The 26646-nt window shown below is 41.7% G+C and overlaps 1 protein-coding gene across 1 annotated transcript in view; it reads left to right on the forward strand.

Annotated features, from left to right (window-relative positions):
- The first annotated feature begins 4573 nt into the window (after positions 1-4573).
- The window catches only part of PPP1CB (protein phosphatase 1 catalytic subunit beta), a 36423-nt gene continuing 14350 nt past the window's right edge, over positions 4574-26646 (forward strand). Inside the window, exons 1-4 of the mRNA XM_056852337.1 lie at positions 4574-4653; positions 19685-19816; positions 24652-24882; positions 25540-25644. Coding sequence (XP_056708315.1) covers positions 4602-4653; positions 19685-19816; positions 24652-24882; positions 25540-25644 — 520 coding nt within the window. The 5' untranslated portion in view covers positions 4574-4601. The remainder of the gene's footprint in view (positions 4654-19684; positions 19817-24651; positions 24883-25539; positions 25645-26646) is intronic.

The raw sequence follows: 26646 nt of genomic DNA on the forward strand, positions 1-26646 counted from the left end.
CACGAGGCCCTTCCTACAGTATAAAATCCATGTTCCCAGTTTTAAAAGATACTGTTACCACACATAACGCAAGGAACTGCTACACTAGTGTATTATTTCTCTATGCTGTTTGGGCATGTGGCAGATACTGTGCGCATTTCTTTTGCATATTTCTGGGCGTGGCGTGAAATGTTTTAGAGTCCAGCTTTGAAGATGAGTCCTGAATTTCTGGTGTGTGTTACCTTGTCTTTGCAACCCCGATTTCACTAGTGAAATTGGAATTCCTGAAGTGCGTGTACAATTATGAAATGACAAGTGACAGCAATAGGCTGTTTCCTCTTTGTTGCAAACCTTAACTGTTTGTGTGACATGCCGTTTCACCCAGGTATCCACCATTATGTTTCTTTTACGTGCTCTAAATTCTACTCACATGAAGACACTGATGTAGGAAGCCTTGATACAGGAGTTCAAGATTCTCTGGCTAGGTCTATATACTCCTGAAGGTGTGCTGTGATTCCTTGCAGAAGATGTTGGGTTCCTATCCTGTGCCGAGGCTGTAGTGATAGTCATCTAGACCTGTTGATTTCATTGGAAATATGTTAACTTACATTCCTTTTGGGGGGGGGGGGAGATGAAATGCTAAACCCAGGTGGTGACCGGGAATGAACCCTAAACAATCATAGGATTCTTTTAAGTGCTGCTCCCCCCTCAACATGCTCCTTGTATTGCCCATTTTTCCTCCTTGCGATAGCAGTTCCCTGGCCGAGATCTGCACTGGCATTTTTTCCTGCCAATGTAGCAGTGTGCTGATAGTGCAGGTATACTTAGGAACATAAAAGTACGATCATATGAGCAGCTGTGCCAGATCAGATCAATGATCCATCTAATTCAGCATCTTGTTTCCTAATGCCCCCTGGAAGGCTTACAAGTGATGCAAAGATGTCAAAATCTTCCTCAGTTGCTGCCTCCTAGCACTGGTATGCAGAAGTTATTGCTTTGAATATGGAGGTTCCATATAGTCATAATGGCTAATAGCCATTGATGTACCTTCACAAATTTGTCTAATTCCCTTTAACTGAGCTAGTCACCATCACTACAGCCTGTGGCATTGAATTCCACAAAAAGACAATTCGCTTTTTCACTAGTCACGCTCTGACCTTTCCCCCCTTCATTTATACCCCACCTTTCTCCCAAGTGGGGACCCAAAGCAGCTCACATCATTCTCCCTATTTTATTTGTATTTTATTTATTTTCCAGATATTCACCACAATCCTAAGATCTGTTTCCTATTAATTTCCCACAAGTTCAGACCCCACCAGTGTATATTCAAAGTTAGGATTTTGTGCTATAATGGGTATCACTTTACACTTAACTGTATTTACAAGACAACACCAGTTTGGTTTTTACCATCCTGAACAATTTAGTGTCATCTGCAAACTTGGCCATTTTACTGTTCACCCCAACCATTCCAGATAATTTAAAAACAAATTAAATAATACTGTTGCCAATACCAATGCCTGTGGAACCCCACTTGTTTCCATTCACTGTGTGAACAGTCCATTTACACCTACTCTCAGCCTCCTAACATTTAATCCATTTCTAATTCATGAAAGGACCTGTCTTCTTAACCCATGACCACTCTTTACTTAGGAATCTGTGTTTTGAAGTCCCAGTATATAATGTCTATGGTTTCATCTATATCCACATATTACTCCAAAAGGTTAGTGAGACAGGACTTCTCTTTACAGAAGCCATGTTGATTCTTCCTCAGTAGGAGTTCTTCTACCTGGAACAGACATTTGACTGACTGGCTTGTACTTCCCCTCCACAAATAAAAGGCAGTTACCCAAAACTAGAACTGCTGTTTTCAGAAAGGGTGTCTGAAGAACTGAGACAAACAGAACCATCCCACTCACCCAGCAGAAACATTGTATGCAACATGGAAATCCGAAGCAGTTATACCTTTCTAAATCCATTGACTAAAGACAGCACTGTGAAAGGGAGCAATCCTAAGCAGGTTTGCTCCGAAATAAGTCCTATGTTTATCGTTTTCTTCATTTATGCCCTGCCTTTCTCCCCAGTGGGGACCAAAAGCAACTTACATCATTCTCCTCTCCTCCATTTAATCCTCACAGTAACCCTGTGAGGTAGGTTAAGCTGAGACTGTATGACTGGCCCAGCAGCAAGCCTCCATGGCCAAGTGGGGATTTGAATGTGGGTGTCCCAGATCCTAGTCTGACACTCTAACCAATATACTACAGTGGTTCTCAGTGTTATTTAATGCAGCTTATTCCCAGAAAAGTGTCCTTAGGACTGCAACCTCAATCTATAAGCAAAAGTATAAATTCTACACTCCTCTTTGCCTACTCTAATAATTCAGACCATTGTCTGTTATTTTGTGGTATTACTTATTCTACAGCATCATAATTCCTGCAACATTCTTTTTTAGAACAGATTCTCTACAATTTATAATCCACTTTCAATGTGGTTTGTATTTCAACCCTTAGATGGGAGACCTCCAAGGAATACCAGGGTTATGACACAGAGGCAGGAAATGGCAAACTACCTCCCAACATCTCTTGCCTTGAAATCAGTGGTGACGACAGCAAAAAAAAAAACCAAAACCTGAAATGGGGTTTTGCTTTACCATGCCTGTCTCACTCTCATTAAAGATGGAGTCTGTGCAAAATGCTGTTCTCATTAGGGTTGCCAACCTCCAGGTACTAGCAGATCTGCTATTACAACTGATCTGCAGCTGATAGAGATCAGTTCACTTGGAGAAAATGGCTGTTTTGGCCATTGGACTCGATGGCATTGAAGTCCCTCCCGTTCCAAACCCCGCCCTCCTCAGGCTCCACCCCAAGAATTTCCAGGTATTTTCCAACCCGCCCTGACCTGGATGGCCCAGGCTAGCCTGATCTCGTCAGATCTCAGAAGCTAAGCAGGGTCAGCCCTGGTTAGTATGTGGATGGGAGACCACCAAGGAATACCAGGGTTGCTGTGCAGAGGAAGGCACTGGCAAACCACCGCTGTTAGTCTCTTGCCTTGAAAACCCCATAAGGGGTCGCCATAAGTTGGCTGCGACTTGAGGGCACTTTACACACACATTTCCTGGCACCTCTAGAAGCTTGAAAGAACCCTGATGTTTTGCCTTTCAAAGATTACGTGTAATCTTTACGTCCCCTATAAAAGATTACGTCCCCTATAAAGATAGCCTGTATTTTCCCCATCGGTATTCTGACCATAAGTTTGTATAGACCTACTGACCCGTTTGCTTCTCTTAATAAAACTTTTAAAACTCTCTGCAATGTCTGGAGTGGCGTTTACTATTGCTGAAATGCAACAAGGTACTGAAGTCTGACAGCTGGCAATCCTAGTTCTCATCTATGCACAGACAGTCCTTACACATCTAAGTTTACACATGAAGGCTTCACAATCACCAGGTATGGCGTCTTTGTGGGTTTGATGCCAATTTGTTAAAATTTCACAAACCAAGCAAAACAAAGTATTACTACCTTCTGAGCCCCAAACTCCTGAAACCTTGCTTCCTTCTCGGCATGTGGCTTCTCCAAGGGAACAGCTGTCCCCTAAAAGCAAAAAAGCCAAGGTGCTCAGTGCAGATGCTTTTCATAATGCGAACTAGCTTTTTTTTTTAAAAAAAATGTAATAATATCGTGCCATTCTCTAAAGGGAAGTTGTTAGAATACTTCTGATCTTATTCGAAGTCCTTTCTTTTCTTGCACATGCATCTTACAGAAAACAGGAGAGAATGAAAACACAATAGACGTGCATTTCTGGCTTTCACTCGCTTTGTGGCCTTCTTTTTCTGATAGTTTCGGTAAATAAAATTGGTAGGCAACCCTACGTTTAAAGTGGAGATAGATAGATAGATAGATAGATAGATAGATAGATAGATAGATAGATAGATAGATAGATAGATTTAAGCCTTTGTGGTTGGACAGCGTTGCCTTTCGTCTCCTTCCCATAACGCGGTGAGGCGAGCAGCAAACACCCTGCCATCTTCTGCTCGAGACCGGGTGAGCGCAGGCACAGCCTGTTTGAAAGGCGAGCCTCTGCGCCGACCAGGCCCCGACGGTTACCAGGAGACACAAACAGAGGCGGCGGCGGCGAAGAAGAAAGGGCGGCCGACTGAAGCGCGTGCGCGCCCACGTGAACGCTCGGAGCGCTGCGGCGACCGAGCTGGCCGCGCTTGCGCAGTCGGGCGGGCGGCGCTCAAGCCTGGCTCGCGACCCCGTCCTCCCGCGCGTTCGTTGAAGTCAAGCAGCAGCGGCAAGAGGCGCGGGAGGGAAGAGTCGGCGAAAGAACGTCACGGCGCATGCGTGGCGGGGCCTAAGACGGGCAGGAGGATTGGCGGCGGCGGCGGCTCTTCCCCGGCTTACCACAGCTGGGAAGCGTGAGGGGGAAAGCGACGCCGACCGCGTTGGGCGCTTTCGGGTGCCGGCCGCGGCCGAGCCGGAGCCGCCAGCGGGTCTTTTTTGGGAGGGGGGGAGGGTGAGCTGTTGCTTTCCGCCCCAACTCCTCCTCCTCCTCCTCCTCCTCAGTGAAGCGCTCTCGCCTTCTCTCTCTCGTCCCCGCCCGGGACCGAGTCCATCGGCTACAAAATGGCGGACGGGGAGCTGAATGTGGATAGTCTCATCACTCGGCTGCTGGAAGGTGAGCGTGTTTCCGCCGTGGGTGAAGGCAACGCGCTTGGGGCCTGTCTGCGGCAGAGGAGGGATTGGCCGGGGTCGAAATGCTTTCTTCGAGCGTGGTGGGGAAAGTTGCCTTCTCTTCCCCCCCCCCCAGCAATGGGAACGAGGCGGCGCCTCCCTTCAACTAACTGCGAAGGGCTCTTGAAGCGTTTTGCTAGGCTTTTGGGGGACGGGAGGAGGTATGCGAGTGCGTAAAGTGGATCTTTTGAGGGGCGTGTGAGTGGGTGCCTGGCATCTTCCGAGTGGGTGCCTAACACCCCTCCCCCCACCCCGCAGGAAGACCCACATGACTCAGGTGTGTTCAGAGCCCCTCACACGTGCAAGAGCATCCCAGTAGCCGTTATCCTTGCGCCAACGTGGGTGTGGAAGGGCTAGTGGGAATGTTTAACGCTTGACTTTTAGTAGAAAAGAGCAAGAATCCAGTAGCACCTTAAAGACTGACAAAAATATTTTCTCGCAGGGTAGGAGCTTTCGTGTGCCACAGCTCACTTCTTCAGGTACTTCTGAAGAAGTGAGCTGTGGCTCACGAAAGCTCATACCCTGCCAGAAAATATTTTTGTCAGTCTTTAAGGTCCTACTGGACTCTGCCTCTTTTCTACTACTGCACGGCTCACGAAAGTTCCTACCCTACCAGAAAATATTTTTGTTAGTCTTTAAGGTGCTACTGGACTCTGCCTCTTTTCTACTACTGCACGGCTCACGAAAGCTCCTACCCTGCCAGAAAATATTTTTGTCAGTCTTTAAGGTCCTACTGGACTCTGCCTCTTTTCTACTACTGCACGGCTCACGAAAGCTCCTACCCTGCCAGAAAATATTTTTGTCAGTCTTTAAGGTCCTACTGGACTCTGCCTCTTTTCTACTACTGCACGGCTCACGAAAGCTCCTACCCTGCCAGAAAATATTTTTGTTAGTCTTTAGGGTGCTACTGGACTCTTGCTCTTTTCTACCACTGCAGACAGACTAACACGGCTACCCACTGTGAATTAGCTTGACTTTAAGGTGGGGATCCTTTGTTTTCTTACCCACGGCTGGCTTGCGTGCACCGCGCTGCAAAATACACAAAGCCACCCTCCCACCAGATTTTCTGTCGCCTGCTTTTCTCACTCCACCATCCTTCCTTCCCTTTACTACAGCGACGGGCGAGGTAGGGAAGCGACGGGCGAGGTAGGGAAGCGTAGGTAGAAGTAGGAGGTTCCCTTTTCCAGCTCTCTCTCTCCCGTACTGCTGTTGGGTTCGTCGTTGTCAATCTTTAGCACCACTCCGCCATTCTTGGAGGGGAGTCCTGTGGTACAATAATCAACTCACAAATAGCAGCTAACATGAAATTAAGGCCTGGAACAGGTTGCTTTTTCATGGGTTTTAGAAAAGTGACCTTTTTCCTCCTTGGTGGTTAATGTTCATATATCCGGAGTAGTATAAAGACTTCAGTTCTTGCTGTTAAGTTAGACTCCACTTTTTATGGTAAATGCTGCACTCTCCTTTTTTTTCTTTTACAGCTGTTGAGCCATATTTATTTAGCATTGAAATGCCCATCTCTTTTCTACTGTCATTTCTACTTGCATGTTGTTGTGCCTTATCCGGTACTATTTTTCCTGAAATCTTGCATGTTTCAGGGCATCTGAAACTCCTATATGCATAAAACTTTTGTGGTTGTCCACTGGGTAAAACAGTCAGGTGTAAAGAATGTGAATGTTTAAACACAGTTCAAATCTACTCAAAACAAAATAACTACGACATTTGTGTCATAATATGAATTCATAGTTTTATTTTCTTAAAATATTTATAAACCCTCCTTTCTTCTGACAAATCAGGACTTCAGCAGACATGTGCTTCTGTTACTAATAAGGACAGAGCTCAGAATCACAAGAAAGATAATGTTGCAGCAGAATGTTGTTGTTCTCAGATTTAAACAGTTGGCTTACATCTGACGAACTGTCGTAGCTACTTATTCTGCATGGAAATAATACCTTAAATTGTTCTCTGACTAACTCATTGTGCCAGAAGCAGATTAACACCCTGTTCCAAAGTATATATGTTTGGAAATACAGTTGAAATTAATGCTGTTTGCTTCCTTGTCCATCATCGAATGGTAGTAGTGATCCGCGCCTGAAAAAAGACTCGGGTATAGCTATTTGGTCCAGTGGAAGTTTAACAGGCTGCTGTGTGGAGACAGTCTGGATCCTTCAACTGATTTGTGCGGCACTGCCTTGGCACCACCCATATTAATATTGCCTTGTAATAATGTTTTCTAACAAGCATATCATAGCACTGGTCAGCTGTTTAGGATGCAAATAGAGGCAAGGTGGTACCTCCCACTATCATGGGTGGTAGGGAGGATGGGGGAAGGGAGCCTGGCCTGAATCAGGGTGTGCCATCTTCATTAACTTACTATGCTTGAGAGCTTATTGGGGCAGCAAGATGCTTTTATTCCCCAACTGTGAGATCTGTGAACAATGCCGTGAGCATGCTTTAATGGTTTCAGTTCTCTGGATTGGTGCCAGTATATTTTGATTGAGGTACCAGTTCTCTGCAAATGAACTGGTGTCCCTACAGAAACTGCAGGTTTTAGCTTTACTCATGGGTTGTGACTGGAATCTGGAGATGGTTATACGCTTCAGCATAAATACTGTGATTCTAAGGTTAGCTTTGATGAGAAATTTTATTTTGTCTTCTCTAGTAATTGAGTATGGTTCTTTTTCTGGTCTGTTTTGTCTGTGGTTCATATTTCATTTCCTGCCCTGCTGACGTACTATACATTGAAGAGTATCCTGGATGCTGAAGTTTTTTAGGATTCATGGCTTCTCTTTATATAATCATGACAGATGAGAGCATCTTGATTTATGTGGCTGTTTGATAATACTGTTATGGTAAGATTGGGGTTAAAGTGAGAAATCTTTTGATTTTGAGCAGGAATATTTCTGAAGCATATGTTATAGCTCCCTGCTTTCAAATATTCAGAAAACTGTGGTGAGCTTTTTTAAATATTTCTATCACATATAGCTATATCTGCTTAAATGCTAGCCTAGCCATCCATGCATTTACTTTGAGAACTGCTGTATTCTTGCTTTCACCTTTTGGGCTGTCTTGAGAGTATATGCAAAATATGGCAAGAAATGCATAAATAGCTGCTTTTCTGTACCACAAAAATGCCTGCTTGTTCTTTCCTTTCTGATAAGTTTCAAGGTCTTGATTAGACTACATAATTGAGCATATTGCAAATAGTACAAGTTAGTAACCGTACTAGATTCTAAAAACTAATACTGGTAAAATATGTAAACTAAGCCCTATTGAAAGTGTGTGTAAAATTTGCAGATGTTGAAACCTGCTTGAACTCCCTTACTAAAGTCTTTCTGTTAAGGCGTACGTTTTCAGTCACTTCAGATAATATGTTTGATAAGTTGATCTGTTGAACTCTGCTTTTAAGCTGCTTTCAGTTACTGTCTTTCCTGCTGTTATGCAAAAGACTTTTTAGCCTTAAAAGGCTTCATTGTGTTGGCCCAATAAAAGGCATTGCATTACTGGTATATTTTCAGTTCTGAATGCAAAGGATACAGTCTATTCAGCATGTAGAATTACATAAAGTACAGAAATACTTACTTTTATGAATACACATTGTCATTGAAGTGAAGTAAAACTCCTGAATAAAGAAGTGTGGCGCTCCAGCCTGTGAAAGCTTTTTTATGAGAGTTCGAGAGAAGTCCTGCTGTGAGTCCTAAGAATCCATTCCTAGCAGACATTCTACAAAGCTGTGAAAGAGAATTCTTTACTTCTTTAGTGTCTTGCAATAGGTCATTGAATAGAGTGAACATTTTAAAATGTATTACTGTTGTCCAGCAGTTTTTCTGCTGTTTAACTCTGATGCCCTCCATTCCAATATTGCCTGTGCTGTAAATGCACTTGATAGCGTTCACATAAGTTTCTTCATTGGGGCAACTAGTGGCTTCCCAGGGGCCACTTCAAGTAAGGAAAATGGGGTGTCTCTCTCTGTGTGTGGGGGGGTTAAACACTTTTTGTAATAGTTGTTGCCCTATTACAAATTGGGACCACATGTGCCTGGGAGTCACAGATGTTCAGAGCACAACTTTGCATAATGCAAGTTGATCTCCTTGCCTCAGTCAGTCTGCAGTATTGGCTAATAATGGACCACCTGAGAGGATTGTTGTAAGTAAGGAATACTAACATGTCTATGAGGTACACTGATTTTTTATATGCATTCTATAAATATATATTGATCTTAAACATGTGGGTACACAAGACCATTTACTGTGGTTTACACAGATCTTAACATGTTGCCCCCTAATCTTTCCTCCATCCTTGCCATAGCTTCCATCATACTCTTTCATGTATATTGCCCTTTGTTGGGGTAAAGTTGTGTTTGCTGTGTGGTTTATGATTCCCCAGTTAAAGCTACCTTGTCCTATGCTTGGAGGATCTGTTTCCGGTCTTGCCATGGTAAAAGTTATAGGGTCCAAGATTTGCGGGGAGAAGAGACCTACTTTGAGAGGAGACTGTGAGGGCGTGTCAAACTCTTGAATGTTTTCTTTACCTCTACCGCATACTGTGCCCTGTGTATGCAGTCTTGTCTTATGCTTTGGCATTAGTCTTATAGTTTGAATTATCACTTATGGTTTTGAATAGCAGTTTTGTACAGTGCAAGATGGCACCCTGGTCCTAGAGCTGTTGCTTGGATGCTGGTTGATAGTGTCCTTTACATATTAACGTTATACCCCATTCCGTTTGGAATCAGTGTAAGGTCTGCATGGGGCAGCATTTGCATGGGTACACCTGGGGTGCCCAGGTTCTTTTACCCCCGATACAGGGTGGGGTGTCTGCCTGCAGTGGCACCAGTGCAGGGGCATACAGCCACTCCTTAATACTGAATAAGATTAAGGAATAATCCTTAAGATAATAAAAGATTTTTAACCTGGCTGGTGCATGCATTAGAATATTAATCTTTGTGTGTGAGGGAAGTGGTTTTTGGATTGCTGTGGTATGTTTCTACACAGGTAGTACTAGAGCAATTTAAGCTTATGTTGCCATCTGAAGTCACTTTAAGGATGAACAAGGTGTGCTATATCGAAAATTCTGGTGGATGCTGCTCATTAACCTGAGCCTAAGAAGGTCCTGAAATGAGCTGCTTAAAAAATATGAGTAACTAGCATTTGGCTGCCTTGAAGGAAACATGGGATTTTTTGTTCCACTTCAGAAACTTGCCTTTTCTGCGGTGCATCCTTTGTCCCATATAAATATTTTTGAGTTTAGAAATCTTCTGCCAGTACTCAGCATGAAGAGGAGTTTTTAAAGATGCTCTTTAATGACATCACTCTGTACTAAAATTCGAAGGATTTAATGTTACAGAGCAGTGGAAGAATCTATCCTACTCTATATACCTGATAATGGTAGTGAGATGGTTAACTTGTTTTACATTGCAGGGAAGAAATTGTTACTGTGTGTGCTTTTAATAAACTTGATGGGAGATCTGTACAAATAAGAACTGTACTGAAAGCTGCCTTTTAATTCCTTGGAAAACTAGGCGTTCTATCCTTCTGGCCTCCTAAACTACAACCTCGAAATATCTCACCTCTATTCATCAGTGTACTTTCCCCCATGTGATCTCTTTGTGGCCGGGGTGCTGGAGGGAAGAGTATTTCAGTTAGCACTGTAGATGAGAGCCTCTAGTGTTCAAAGACTAATCACAACTATCATGTTCTAGTTGCAGGAAAGGGGATAATATCTGCTTCCCTGGTGTCATTTATAATGCTGTACCTCATTGATAGTTGATTTTACTTTTTGTTTCAAATGAAGATAGTCTTAAAAACATTTTACTGTGATGTTTATCTTTCTTGTAGGTGAAATCAAAGTGAGGGAAGTATCCTTTTTTTGGTCTTAAAAACAAATTAAAATAAAATTATGAGATCCATATCCTGGTACGTAAGAAAGCATAGAAAAGTGGTGACAGCTTTCTATAGATTCAGTTGGTATATGTATTGGGCAATGTTTGGAATTTATGTAGGAAGAGATGGTAATTCCCAAGAACAAACAATATACTATATGGAGCAGGCAGCGTCTGATCAAAATAAGAAACTATTTATGTTAAACATGTTTTTAAGTCATTCATTCAGAGGAACATAGATGGCCAGAAACTGGTTTTTCGTTAGCTTTCTCTTGCAAATATAGCTATTACATTCTGAACAGATTGGAAAATTAGCCCTCTGCTCTTTTTACAACAGCAATGTTCTAAATGATATGAAGTCATTGAATTATGGGCCTGTTGATACAGCTCAAGGAGCATGGCAATCATTATTGGGTTCCATAAAATACCCACCAGCTTGCCACTGGCAGTTATTAATCGGCTGAGCACCTTCCACAATGCTGAGTGAGGGGTGAGATAGGTACAGGATCATTGCTGTGTCTTGCAGAGTTTCTAAGGCGCTTGGAAGCAGTGAGGAAATCTTGTTTCTTCTAAGTGCCTCTGAAGACTGTTGGTGACAAGACCCTATCCTTTCCTCCAGTGGTACACACAGGCCAGCCAAGACTTGTGGATTCCTCTTACATATTACTCAGAATTATTTTGTTTCCTGTATAGGCAGCCATCTTATCCTGAGTTTGATAAATTTAGCTGCATGTGCAGCCTTCATCCTGTCTCTAAATTCTCTGAGGGCATGGGTTCCAAAGGCCAGTCTTTCTCCCCGCCCCCAATCCTTTAAATGGTGAGAAGAGTTGGCCTATCAAGAATGAACTTAGGTAGGGAGGAAGAGCTGTATTGGGTTGGTGAGTGGTTGGAAGCAGATGCGCCCCCCTTCAGCCTACAACAGATCATGTAATGGCTTCAGAGCCAGGAGGGAGAAAACTTCGCTTTCCTTCAGAGTAGATTCAGTCGCAAGGTGAAGCTTGAGTGGATTGTGGGCAGGATTGATTTGATTTAAATCAAATTGATTTAAATCATGATTTAAAGCACTAGTTAGTAAGACTAGCTTTAAATAATAGTTTTCTATATAAAGACTTGTGAAGTGTTCTGCTCAAAAGGTTTTATTTTTACTGCTTACCTCTCCTTCCTCACACTTCACTCCTTGTGCTGATCTATTCCACTCCAAACAATCTTCTGTTCATTGAACTTCTTGAAACTTAGCACTTAAGAGGTTAAGGGTTGAATATGTGTACAATGATTTGCAAAGGAACAGTAGGATTATGGTCTTTTTCTCAACCCTGTATTTTATGTGAAGAAGAGGCATGTTATCTCTGCAGACAAATTCACAGTTATGAGAACTGCAAAAACAAAGCATCTGTGATCATATCTTCTAGATAGAAAAACTGCCCAAAACAGTGTTGCAGAAACCTCTGGAAGAGCATGACATTGTGAATGGATTAATGGAATTCAGTTACCAAAAAATTTAAACATTGCATGAATATACAGCCTTATGCTACATAATTAAAAACTAATTCTTATTTAATGATGAATAACCTTTAGACTTTAATGTATCTTAAACAGAAAACTATCTTTAGATAATTTAGCCTCAAAAAGCATTTTATTTTTTAAAAATTGATTTAAATTTAAAAACTTTTTTAAATCTGACTTTTAATTTTTTTAAAAAATTCATTGATTTTAATCCACTCTGGGTTGTGGGCTATGCTTGTTGTGTTCACCCACTGAGCCCAAGTAAAACACGTACATTGCCTTTGGGTGGGCAAAGGGTATCAGAGCAAACTCTCCTTTCATTCTCAAATGCTTGAGCATTGGGAAGATCTGAGGTGGTAGATGTCCTGGGGCCAAGCCTTGGCTACATTGCTGAAGCTACTCTGCTCAAGCTATGCGCTTCCCATCTTGATTAGAGGAGCAGCTGAGTTAATAACTGTCCCCAAACATGGATCTGAGGAGTAAAGAATCACTTGTGGGGTGGAGAGGAATATAAAAGGAGGGAAGGAGTATATTTGTTCTGCCTCTTCACTAAAGTTTTTAGTCCTAACACCCCTTGTTTGTGAAGTCAAAATTAAACTGAAAAAATGAAAACATCTGAGTTTACTGTTCAGTAATTATCAACAAGAATTATAATTACAATGCATAACTATGTAGTTCAAAAGGCTTGCTTTTTCTTCATCTGCAAAAGTTGCTGTGTTGGATGCATGTGCTTTCCACTTTGTGTGTAACTTTTCCTCATCTCTGTTCATAGCCCTTGTTCCCTCATCTGGGGAGGAGGGGATAGTGACACATGTTGCCCAGTCACCTGAGCTGACACATTCTGCCTTTTTGTGCTGCCAGTTTCACTAACTAGTTTCATTACACAGAAATTTTGTTCTGTTCCAGTTCTTGTGCCTATAGTTTCAGCTTTGTTATTCAGTGTGTGATTGTCCAGAACACTCAGATAACTGGAATTGCCCGAAGGACAAGTTCCTCCCACTCAGACATCATTCCCGTAAATATTCAGGTGTGCACATGGCCCTTGCCTGCCAGCTCAATAACTCCAGCTGTTGCTGGGCTGACAGCTACTGCTGCCATCTGACATCATCCTTGGGTGTGTCTTTCCCCCTCAGCCCGCTTTGAGCTATCAGGAGCCAGCTCTGACAAGGGGCTCCTGCGCAGTTTGCTTGCTTCTCTGCCTCCTGCATAGGATGGCTCCGGGGGAAGAGTCTTGCAAGGTATTGGGGCTGTCGCTGTGACATTTCCTGTGGGGCGGGGTTTTATTGCAGCAGATTCCTATAGGAATTAGGTGGGGCAGAGCAATAAGATTATTCAGCACATTTAATTAACCAGCAACCCCATGAGTGCTAGATAACAAAGCTATTACTATACATTTTAGCTTGCATTGCTTTGGGATAAACATCCCCATCTATGTCTGTCTACTCAAATGAGAACAACTAGATTGTGTCAGGGAGTTTTGGCCTGGTTGCTCTGAAAATTGTGTTGCCTGTCCCCATATCACCACTTCCTTGTAAATAGCTTAACACATGTTCAATAGGAGGAGTGAAAAATAACCAGAAGTTTCAGAAGTGTAATAGCATTATTTACTTGATAAGCTTTTTATTTCTTTTTGCACTAGTCAAGGCACAATAGTATCCTGGGCTATCCAGGTCAGGGCCATTTGGCTCATACATTTTATAACATGAGGAGTTGGATGAACGTTAGATGAAGTAAAGGGGAATGGGTTCAAAACATCTTACTCCTGACTATATCCATGAAGCCCTCATAATATCCTATACGGTTGTTGCCTATTCATGCCTAGTTAAAGAATTATTAGTTAATAAATGAAGACAATCTCTGAACACAGTGAAATGCTAAAAATACAGAAAATCTGGGACTTGAATGAACTTATCAAGAACAACAAAATATTGTATATTCTGGCACTGATGTCTGCCTGGGTTGTCAGATATACTGAACCAGTTAGCAGTTGTTTGTCCCATATTTTCTCATTAGTAAACCATTGGCCATATTTCAAATAATGAAGATGGGAGTGTCAGGCTGTAAGTGCTTACCATGCATTGAAAATCAGAACTTTAAGCTGCTTGAAGCAGCTACCTTGTTGTATTATGAAAAACCTTTGGGATTGCACATACCTTTTCCCAATGCCCGTTTCATTGAATAAGCTATCACTGTTTGTAATAACATCTGTCTAGCACACTTAAAAATGTTGTTTTTTAATGGTGGCAGCTTTCATCAGTGTTGCAACTCATGATTGGTGTAATTATGTGTGTGTTTTGGGGTAGTAGATTTTGGTAGGTTATCACTTTCAGTCATAATCTACTGCAGTGGCTGTTAAGTATGAAACAAGGTTCCTTATGGTAATATATGCTGGGGTGTGTGTGGTTGCCCTTCGTAAATCTTTAATATGTGTGTTGATTTGAGCCTGTTTCTGGCAAGGCCAGGAGATGGATTGGTAGGATATAGGAAGTAAGGTTTCTGTAAAACACTTGTTTTTATGTTGGTTCTGGAAAAGATTATAAACCCTTATTTTAGCAAGCCGTTTTCTTCTTTCCTGTATTGTGGCTTTAAGTATCCGGTGTTCCTGTGATTCTACTTCTCCCCCCCCCCCTTTTTTTTTCCTTTGGCTTGCTCTCATTTTATGAGTAAAAGCAAGATCATGAATGTGTATATAAACTATTAATCAGAGAAAGGAAGAGGTTGGGGTTAGACTTAGAGTGCTGTGTCTGTCTCTCCTGTGTATCTTGTACTTAATGCATGTGCATATCTAACCTGTTTCTCAGTGTAATAGTTCATGCATCAGTGTGCTCTGGTTCACCACAGCTTAGGCCACAATAAATTATCACAAGGATCTAAACTATTGGCTTGGTTTACCAGGCAAGTTACATTGTTTGGAATTCTTCAAAATCTAAGCATTATAGCAGGGAATTAGTGAGAATAAAACCATAGACCATCAGCCATAAATTGCAGCTTTCCAGATCCGTTGCATCTGTGCACATACTTGGTTCTACAATCTTGGGCAGGCAGCAACAACAGGATTTGAGTTCCATTCACCTGGCCTTGTAAATTGGACAAGCCAGCTCTGGGCAAAGACGGGACAGGTGTTGACTGAGACATCTGAGCACTGGAGCGCAATAGTTTGTCGTGTATCTCTTACCTCCCACTTGTTGGGTTATTTCCTAGCTTTCTCTTATTTTGGTTTACTGAAGCTTGTGTTGTGAAAAACATAGTGCTGAAAAATATTCCACACTACTTGTTATTGACATAAGTTTAGGAGTCAGTACAGAGCTGATGAACTTCAGTTGCTAAACTATGTTTTTATGTCTAGGTTGTTGTGCAACTGGGTAGCCAATTTTTTTGCATGCAAATATGGCCATCATCAAATTCATGTATTAGACATACATATTACGTGTTGGTTCATGTCAAAGTGCACTGTACTAGGTGAGTCAATCAAGATGCATCCTTTAGAACCCCTTAGTAATCATTCTCTCAGTGAGTGTGATGCTTTCCAGATAAGCGCAAAACACGAAACAGACCCTTATCCCGAAGAGCTTGAATATGGGTGAGAACACAATTACTTGCACTTGGACTTCATTTCAGCTGGATGGGCTATCGGGTTAAACCAGGGTTTGCTGAAAAGGTGGGCTAAGAGTAGGTTTGTTAAGTTCATGTGTATAATTCCTGTTTTCCCGGTAATGCTATGGTGAAACCCTGTAGGCTTGTATAAAGTGCATTTTCAAGTTCTGATTTCAGGCAGGAAAGGGTTCTTTCTGCTTTTGGTGTGATTATTGGGCCAGGCCCAAGATGGGGCTGTGGGTGGCCTTGCCAAAGCAGGCTGAGAATGAGTGGTGTTCAGTTTATGATTATACAATGCCAATTTTGCCCTGACCTGCATGGCCCAGGCTAGCCCAGTCATGTCAGATCTTGGAAACTAAGCAAGGTCAGCCCTGCTTAGTATTTGAATGGGAGACCACCAGGGAATACCAGGGTTGCTGTGCAGAAGCAGGCAATGGCAAACTGCCTTGGAATGTCTCTTGCCTTGAAAACCCCACAAGGGGATGTCATAAATTGGCTGTGACTTAATGGCACTTTCTACCAGTGTCAAACTCAGAAGCTTGTGCATATCAGGTAGGAGATTTTCACCCCCTTCTGTTGACAAGGCAAGCAGAAAAGTGGGGTACAAAAACCAACTCTTCTTCTTCTCGATATTAAGCAGGTTAGTCACCAGTTCTTCTTTCGTTCTCCCCCACCCTTGGGCTTTGTAAGACTCTAAAATCTATTGTACCACATTTTGTTCTTCTGTGATTTCCAAGAACAAAATACAATCTTGATTAAACTCAGAATTTATATGCGTTTACTGTCCGTATATGCTAATCTGAATCCACTGGCACCTTAAAGGCCAACAAGACTTTGGGTTATATAAGGTCCCTTCATCAGATACCCTTCACTCTCAAAAGCTTATATCCCAAAAATCTTGTTGGTCTCGAAGGTGCTACTGGACTCGAATCAAGCTGTTGTACTGCAGATCAACAACAATGCGGGTTACCGCATTATGTATTCCCAGTGATGTATTAAGAGTTTGAAACTGTTATAAAAAATACTGTCTGCACTTTTTTTGGCCCCTTTAGCTGTAAAGACGTCTTCCAACCATTTTTTAGCTGTGGCATCCAAAAACCCTTTTAAAGCGATGTTTTTTGTAACATTTTCAAACTCTTAATACATCGCTGGGAATACATAATGCGGTAACCCCCACAGATATCCTCTGAAACTGTTAATATTTGGAGTTCCTAAGCAATTTCCTAATAGGAAAATGTGGGATTCCCAGAGGCCATTTGTGCAGGGGAAATTTGCACTGGGTTTGCCGCTCAGCTTTCTGACCCAAATTCTAAAAACTGTTATTCATGGGATCTTTTTGCCGGAAGATCTTCCAGTAGTACCTTGCCCTCAATTATTCATCCCCAGCGAAATATGGAGCTTCTGAGTCTCTCCCCCCCCCCCCCCCGACAGTGCTGCTTTGTAATTGGCTGTAGTGTGTTATTTGAAATATTCGCCAGCCCTGCAGAGGGATTCTTGCATTTGTAATTAACCATGTGGTCGTTTTACAGCCAAAGCAGAGATGGGTCTGGAAAAACACCTCCCCCATCCAATTTGTTTCAAGCTAGCTCAGTGCATTGGCAATCACCTACAAAGGGGAAAAAAGGGTTTCTTGACTTCAGGAGGACGTGTGTGTGTGTGGGATCTGCCCAGCTGTGTTCCCTCCTGATCTCAGGGACTCATTTTAACTGAGCTGCTATAACATTTAAACAAACAAAGCAGAGAATCACACCAGTGCACAAGCCTGTTAATATTTGTTGTCAACCATATTCATTTTACCGATAAGGCAATGAATCTATAAATAGAAATGAAGACGAGCAGCCGAGAGAAAGACACAGTGTTCCCCCCCCCCCAATCAGGCAGTTAAGCACCAAGATACCTAAATGTGGGGGGGGGGGGGCAGAGAAGCTCTGTGTCTTTCCCTCGGCTGCTCTTGTCTTCATTTCCATTTATAGATTCATTGTTTTATTGATAAAATGAATGTGGTAGACCAAAAAAAAATATCAGGCTTGTGTCCTCTCTGCTTTGTTAGTGAACTCAAATCTAGCATATATGAACAGTAAATGCATATACATCCTCTGGGTTTAATCAAGAGCCCGGCTAAACATCATACCATTAATGGATTATCAAAGACATTATATTGTATTGTTGACATAATTATTTACATGTAAACGTTAAAAGAATTATCTAATGTTGTAGATTATCTTGCATAACATTTTTTGTTCTACACATTTCAGTAAAACCTTGTCTTTAAAACCTTGTCACCTATTCAGAGGTATCTTCCCTTAAAGTCTGAGGAGGGGGGACTTTTTTGTAGGCTTTTCACATCTCTAATAAGAATGGTCGTTATCTAATGATATAGATTGTCTGACTCTTACTCAAAATGTGTAGCATAGGTACTTTTATGTAAAATCTTGTCTTAAAAGCATTCATTCCAAAAGAGAAAATATTTCATAGGCAATTTTCAGTGCTCCCCTAAACTTCCTGATTGCTTGCCCCCCGCCTTTTTACATCTCTACTTCCAAGGACATGCAACTCACATGGACTAATAACCACACAGATGAGGGGGTGTGGAATCACCTTTTCTTCCCTCTAATTTAAGCTATTGGTCGGTCCTGGCTAGCTTAATCTCATCATAGTTATTACTTGGATGGGAGACCACCAAGGGAGAATGGGGTTACTATGTAGAATAAGGCCAGCGGCAAACCACTGCTCTTCATCTCTTGCCTTGAAACCCCTGGTTCTGGGGTCACCATGAGTTGGCTTTGACTTGATGGCACACAATTATTAATTAGGTCCTCCACTCCTGGAAATCAACTTCTGTAGTGTTGGAAAGAACAGCTGGGGGAGGAGAACTAAGGGAACCTCTGCAAGGATTGTACCCTTAGATTGCTGAATACACCCCTCTGTGTTGGGATCAGATCTGGGAGTACTTCTGGACACTATGTTGACAAAAGAAAATGTGCAGTTAGTTTGGTAGATGTTAAGTGTTCATTTCATTTGTTTGTTGTGGCAAACCAACATTCTTCCCCTACCCTCTGGCTGAATTACGTAAGTCATTGCGAATGGTAATCGACCAAGGACAATCTGTTTGTTTTTATTCTGACAATAATTCTCCTCTGTCTGCTCCCATTGCAGTATTATACTTGATGCAAAATGTAACTCTGGATTACTAGAAGGATACATTTGACCTTTCTGATAACCCCTGTTCTAACCAGATGCTTCTTCTGGTGGAGCTTGTTTTTTGTGACTTGACAAGGAGGGGACATCCCAGAGGTCTGAGTGATGATCTGTCACATGGAATGAAAATGTACATCAGATGGAATTGGACGTTGCTAGCAATTAGCAAATACTGTGGCCTTACCTATTCAGTGGGGTTTTTTTGGTTTTGTTTTTTGCTGAGCAATAGGACACATTTCTCTCTTGACAGGCACTAATGTGCTCTGATTAATTCTTCCCCACATGTTCCATACCACCTGTATTTAAATCATGTCATTTGAGTCATCACTGTGTCCATGCTGCTATTCCCCCACCCAAATGATACTGTGATAGGGTTACTGAATTGAAATTTAACAAAAATCAATATACCAGTATAATTAAGAATTTCTATTGAGGCAGAAAGGTACTGTTGGTGCTGCCTGTCTTCTCCTATGGATACCATGCATAATAGTTAATCTTACAGCTTGTACAGTGATAAGGATTGACCACCTCTTCAACTAAAACTAAGATAACCAGCAAAAGTATTTACTTTGGTTTTACTTGCAAGCAGATATTCAAAAAAACAGAAGCTTTTAAAGGTGCAAAGTAAAAAAATATTATGTATTTTAGCCTGTATTAAATGTTACATATTTGTTATGAAACCCTTTATAAATGCTTAAAAGGCAAGATGTTTCCTCTTTAAAAACCTAGTTCCCGTCTCTTGTTCCCCTTGACACATTCTCATAGAAACGGAATGTATAAAAATTCACTGTTTCTTCTCTTTTAGTGCGAGGATGTCGTCCTGGCAAGATTGTGCAGATGACAGAAGCTGAAGTTCGGGGCTTGTGTATAAAATCACGAGAAATCTTTCTTAGCCAGCCCATTCTCCTGGAACTAGAAGCACCATTGAAGATATGTGGTACGTGATATTTGTCTGGTAATGCCTACTTATGAACAAAGTCCTGTCTTGCAATTTGTGCAACAAATTCATCTGATTTTACTACATATTAAGAGGGTGTTCTTCATCGTTGAGAGCTCATCGAACAGTAGATAACTTGATATAAAATGTTGTAATGTATACAAGAAGCCTCTAGGGGGTGAGTTTCTGCTTTGCATGTCCTTCAGCTTATCCTCGTCACCATAAGTCGTATAGTGAACAACAGTACACATCAGCTTTGTTTAACCTAAGAAAGTTTTTATTTATTGCGCTCTCTCTCTCTTCTCTCACTCGCCCTTCTTTTAGTCAGCCTCTCAATCAGCTACCTCAGCAACCCGCTTAGAGGGCCAAAACTAAAGGATATGCAAAGCAAAAATTTGCTCCCTAGAGGCTTCTTGTATACGTTACAGCAAAAAAATGGCCTGCTTGCCTGTCGTCCCAAAGATATATAAGCAGAGGTGTAATCTTGTATAATTGAGTCGCTTTGACGTGTATTGTAAAACATGCCAACATTGAGGGCTTATGTTAATTTAGGTCCTGTTGTGCAAAGAGAAGATTGTGTTCAATCTTTAAATACTCATCTTGTTCCTATTTCAACAAAGCAGTTGATTTAACCAAGTTTAAATGCAATTTATATGACCAAGTAAAAATGCTTCACATTTTTTTGGTTATTTGGGCTGTTTGTGCATTCATTTTTGAGTTAGATCTAAAATGAGCCACTCTGTTTTTAGTTCTGTGGCTTCATATTCTTTGCTGGGCAGCTTTGGAGGTGTTTGAATCCTGTCCATCCTCCTAAACCCACAACAAACAGGCAGAGTTCTATTACTTCCAAATGAACTAGTGATACAAGAAACTCAAAATCTAGCTCTTGCACTAGTTTAGTTTTAATATTTAGTAGAAATTAAATGACGAGTGGTAAGATTCCATTTGTGATTGGAACTCTCCAGTAGTTTGTTCTACATAGAAATGTATGATTTCTAGAAATTTGCCATGGAAAACCCCTCCACTGTTTTGGGGAAAAACCAGAAATTTGTGCGGGGGAGTTGAAATACATGCATTACTTTCCTATCAAGTGTAAATTACTTTTACTGATTTAACAATATAAATGCATCATTTATAACTTACTAGTTAGCATATAAATTGGTAAATTTATGGAATTTTAAAGTGTCATAATTTTTATAAGAAAAATGGCAGATATGCCCAATCCATGGGAAGGAGTTGCAATCTGCTGCACCCTGTGCTACTGTAAGACAAGTACCGTATTTTTCGCTCCGTAGGACGCACCTTTCCATAAGACGCACCTATTTTTTAGAGGAGGAAAACAAGAAAAAATCTTGTTTTCCTCCTCTAAAAACTTGTCCTATGGAGCGAAAGCCGGCTGGGCGCGTGCACGTCAGGACGGCGCGATCCGGCGTTCCCCGCCCCGATGGCCAGCTGGGAGGCAGGCGGGGCCGCACAGAGCGAGCCGGCGCACACGCCCAGCTGGCTCTGTGCGGCCCCGCCTGCCTCCCAGCTGGCCATCGGGGTGGGGAACGCCGGCTCGCGCTGTCCCAACGCGCATGCTCCCAGCCGGCATTCGCTCCATAAGACGCACGGACATTTCCCCTCACTTTTGAGGAGGAAAAAAGTGTGTCTTATGAAGCAAAAAATACGGTATCTTAACTTTTTGCCATCTGAAAGGTAGGATCAGAACGTTGCAGGTAGAAAACAAATTATGTAGTAAACAAAAGGAAATGTATTTGAAGAGAGGCACACTCAAAAATATAGGTAGGATTATCATATTGTTTTATTTGTAGCATTTCTCAGTGGAAGTACAAAGGGTTGGATACAACCAGTTTTCTGCTGGTGTAAAAGCAGGGAAGGGGCCTCCTGTGACCACCCAAAAAAATATGGAACCTGAATTGACAAAGGTCATGTGGGATAGGCTGTAATAAGGAGAGGAATTGGTAGAGATTGAGTGAAAGCTGGCTGGATCCAGCACAGAGTTGCTTTACATTTTACATTAGAATGTTTTGTTGCATGACATAAAATAAATGTGCATGATGTTATTGCTACTGTTTGTTATTGTTTGCAGTGGATTAATTAATTTCTTAATGAATGGTTTCTTACTGGAGCCGGTATAGAAAGCCAGTTGCTTTCCATTCTGACTCCAATATTCAATTAAATTGAGCTTTTAAAAACTATAATGGAATTATGAGAAAGTGGGAAGAAGTTAGGCTAGGATTAAAAGTTAGCTTTTTGTTATGGTGATCCCCATCAGGATTACCCCTGTATTTCCATTCTGCAACTTTGTGGTCATAGTTTGAATAAAATTATGAGATACTGTGAGGAGGTTTGGATTTGGTTTTGTGGTAGCAAGAGCGGGAATACTTTATTATTAAAATATGAAACTTGGAGGTTAAAAAATGTTTTTGATCCTAGGTTTCTGGGCTGGCTCCTACTGCCAAAGAAAAATTGTTGAGGTCTAAGTAATGTTGCATCACTAAACCCATCATAGCATATAATGGGTGCCATTATTATTTTAAAAGTATTAAATACTGTATGTCTGCTGTATTCATAGGAATAATATAATGCTATAGATTGTCTTACATAAAAATTATTATGTGTTAGTAAAACTTTGTCTTTCATTTTACTCATTCCAAAAGAAGAAAATCAGCAATTTTCAGTGTTTTCCCAAATATCTCATTTTTTTCCATTGGTGAAGCCCTCAGACTTTCATGCTATGCATTTTAGTGAGACAAAACTTGCATTAAGAAGCATTTCACGTTCTCTAAAAGAGAATATTTAATAGGGTTTTTTGCAGTACTCCCCAAATTTCTCTGTTTGAAAAAGTCTGGGGGGGTAGCTTTTTCCAGTTCTTTATATCTTTAGCTCTACAGTGTCTGAGCTTTCCCCTTTGAGTCAAGTTCTGGATAATACTATAGTACCGTGTTGGCGAACCTATGGCACGGGTGCCACTTCCGGCACGCGTAGCCCTTTCTGCCGGCACGCACGGTTCCTCCAAGCCGCTGGCCTTTCCGGCTCTGCCCCACCCCAGATGGGGGCTGTAGCCCAGGGGTGGGGAACCTCCGACATCATTGGCAGTGGCCCCCGGACTCTCCCACAGAAGCTGCCGCCATTGCCGCCGCTGGAGCGTGCGCGGCCAACCAGGCGGGTGGGAGAGCGGGGAACAGAAGCTGAGCGCTCACACTCAGCATGGCCGGCGGCTTCTCCGGCGCCCTCTGGGCCTGTGCGGGCGGAGGGGCATGGCTGGTCGGTGGGTGCGAAGGAGGCACCCTCTGCCCCACCCTGCTCGCCTCTCACAAGCCTGCCGCCGCGCCCCACCGAGTGGCAAATCCAAGGCAAAACCTCCCATGTATAAATGGCCTCTTTCTTTTTCTGTCTCCCTCTGTCCTTTTCTTTCTCTCCCTTGCTCCATTTCTTTCTCCCTTTCTCTCTCTTTTTCTTTCTTTCTCTCCCTCCCTTCCTTCCCTTTCCCCCTCCCTTCCCTTCTTTCCTTCCTTCCTTCTTTCCCTCCAGCGGCTTCTCCGGCACCCTCTGGGTCTGTGCGGGGGGAGGGGCGTGCAGTCCTATTCCACCTTTGAAGTGCCCACAAGCTATCCTCCAAACACCTTTCCATTTGTCTTGATATGTAGAGAGAAAACACTAAGGAACTAGTTGCCAATCTCCAGGTACTAGCTGGAGATCTGCTATTACAGGTGATCTCCAACCAACAGAGATCAGTTCCCCTGGAAAAAATTGCCACTTTGGCAATTGGACTCTATGGCACTGAAGTCCTTCCCCAAACCCCGCCCTCCTCAGGCGCCACCCCAAAAACCTCCCACTCATGGCGAAGAGGAACTTGGCAACCCTAGCCTCTCCCTCTGGGCCCCCTCTGGGGGTGGTATTCAGGTTACATTGCCGCATTGGCACTCGGCGATAAATAAGTGGGGTTTTGGTTGCAGTTTGGGCACTCGGTCTCTAAAAGGTTCGCCATCACTGCTATAGTATGTCATAGAGAAAGCAGTGTAACTTCATGCAGGCTATGAATGCAACTGGTGTTCTATAACTGCTGATACTATTCACCACATTTCCAGTAGCAGCAAGTATTCTGCAGCTTTGGACCTTAAGTAAAAGGTAATTTGAATAACTTCATTGGTTAATATTTCTTATAATATTCAGTTGAAATTATCATTTATGTTTACCACTTCAAATGGAAATATTTAACTTTCAGGCAAACTAACTTTCCAGGAATAAAAATTCTGTATTGCTCAGTAGATTGTGTTGGTACTTGGGAATTTTTATTTATATTCCATATCATTTGAGCCAAATGAGAGTTGGGCCAAAAAAGATAGCATGCTAAGCAAAAATTTGTTGATAGAGTAGTTTACCCTTTGGGAAGGATATTGTGAAAGACAGTGGTTCTTGATTAGCTAAAATTGTCTATGTGATCAATTTAGAAAGCATCACCTATATTTATCTGAATCTTAATGGTTATATTTGCCCTTATCAACATGAGCACATAACCAAACTTGGCTAAATAGCATCACAACATCATTGTGCGCTGTATGATCCCTTATTGACTGCAGTTCTTTGAAGAAACAGAAAAGATTGACAGCACCACAGCAGCAGAGGTGGCTGTGAATAAATACAAGAAGGGAAGGGTTAATACTGGGATCATGTCCCTCTCATATCACCCACTGTTCTCCAGGATCAGGGTAGAGAACTACTCAGTATTCAGCTCTTCCTAGAGCTTAATATGTTACCAGCATAGTGGGCTACCTTGGATCTTAACTCATGATACTAATACGTGAAATCTCAATTTCCCTTTCTTTTAGGTGACATTCACGGTCAATATACAGATTTACTTCGATTGTTTGAGTATGGGGGATTTCCACCTGAAGCCAATTATCTTTTTCTGGGGGATTACGTGGACAGAGGCAAACAGTCCTTGGAAACCATCTGCTTATTACTTGCGTATAAAATCAAATATCCAGAGAATTTTTTCCTCTTGAGAGGAAACCATGAGTGTGCTAGTATTAATCGCATCTATGGATTCTATGATGAATGTAAGTAAAACTTGCTAGGGATGCTTCTGGTGTTCAACAATTTTTTTGAAATGTGTGTATGGCTTTAGAATGCCTACTAAAACTTGTTATATAAATTAATAATCTGAAATGCTGTTTACAGTTAGCTCTTTAAACCAGGGGAATGCCCTGTAACGCAAGTTTCTTGCCCCTTGAATAGTTGCTGAGCATAGGTGATGGAGTGTACTAATATGTATTTTGAAAAATTTATGCAACCTTTCCAGAGACCCGTTAGCATTTCTGTGAATGTTAGGATGCAGCTTGAAATGTATAGGTAGGCAGACTGAAGGCAGTGTAGTAGAACGTTGAACTAGGACTGGGGAGTTCCAAGTTCAGACCTCCCTGATATCCTTTGGGTCAGTCACACTGGTGTACCTCCCAATGTTAAAATGGAGAAGAGGAGAAACATCTGAGCTGCCTTTTGAGCAAGCAAGGTAAAAATAGATATAGAGAGGCCTTTCTTTTTTTGTTGATCTGTAAGTTAATTTAAAAACGAACTGTTGAAGAACAATTCAGCAGCATCAGATGTAATGCATAATTTACACGTCTTCAATAACCTGGTCCATAGAACACACCACATTATTCCAACTTAAATCAAATTGTATAAGACCTAATACACTATTCTTCCCATTCCATCAGGTAAACGGCGATTTAATATCAAACTTTGGAAGACGTTTACAGACTGCTTTAATTGTCTGCCTATTGCAGCTATTGTAGATGAGAAGATTTTCTGCTGTCATGGAGGTAAGCAAACTGTTTCTTCAGTGTATTAAAACAAAAGTAAACCAAGAAATATTCCGCTATTTACCTTACAACTAATTTCCAGCAAAGTGTAGTTGCAACATAATCAAGACAAATTGATAATATCAGTGATTTCCAAGAATCACACCAAGCAATTCTGGATGCGCAAGGTCTTTTATTTTTTTCCAGATTTGAGCTGTAAAGCTAAGTTTCATGGTGTGAGAGTCTAAGTTTATTTTCCTAGTACCAAAGGAAGCTAGAGATTCATATGAGCTATTGAACAGAATTTTGTATCTGTTACATAGAGTACTGACATAGAGAGGATTGTCTATGTGAAAATTAAAATGTTGATGGCTGACACAAGCCCAGTAGAATGTTTTCACTGATGTAATATGTAGTGGGTGGGTGCTGTTCAGGGTTCTTGTTAAAATGCTCATGATCAAGTTGCTTCCTTCAGAATTGGTTTTGGTAGACTGCTCTCCAGAACAGTTTCTGAGTTGAAGACTGTTCAACTATAGAATGAACTTAGAACACTGCTTAGTAAACGTTGGCTTCAAAGTAAATAAGACTTCCAAACTGAAGCAAATATAGAATATGCAACTTGAACCAACCACTAAATCTGGAACAAGTTCATCTGGCATCAGCAGCAAGACTTCTGTAGTGTTTAAACCTGAATCACTCATCATAAAAAAGCAATGACCCTGATTTATATGCCATTGTAGTTTGTATCGGTTTTATATTCCCTCCTGTAATATGCAATATTTAGTTGAGTGAAGTCTACCATTTAAATCTATCTTTCTCGTGCCAAAGCTTAAGCAATCATGAATCAGCATTCTTTAATAGGTATTTCAGTTCAACTCTTTCCGTTAAATTTACAAAAGGTGTTTCAAACTATGGAAAAAGGAAATGTGAAACACATTTAAACTGTCCAACTTGTCACAGCTTCTTTCCTTTTAGCCAGATTCTTCCAAATCTGTTTCTGAATTCCCTGAAGTCCATGGGTTA

This window comes from Euleptes europaea, chromosome 7 (genome assembly GCF_029931775.1).
Source record: "Euleptes europaea isolate rEulEur1 chromosome 7, rEulEur1.hap1, whole genome shotgun sequence".
In the NCBI taxonomy this organism is placed as follows: Eukaryota; Metazoa; Chordata; class Lepidosauria; order Squamata; family Sphaerodactylidae; genus Euleptes; species Euleptes europaea.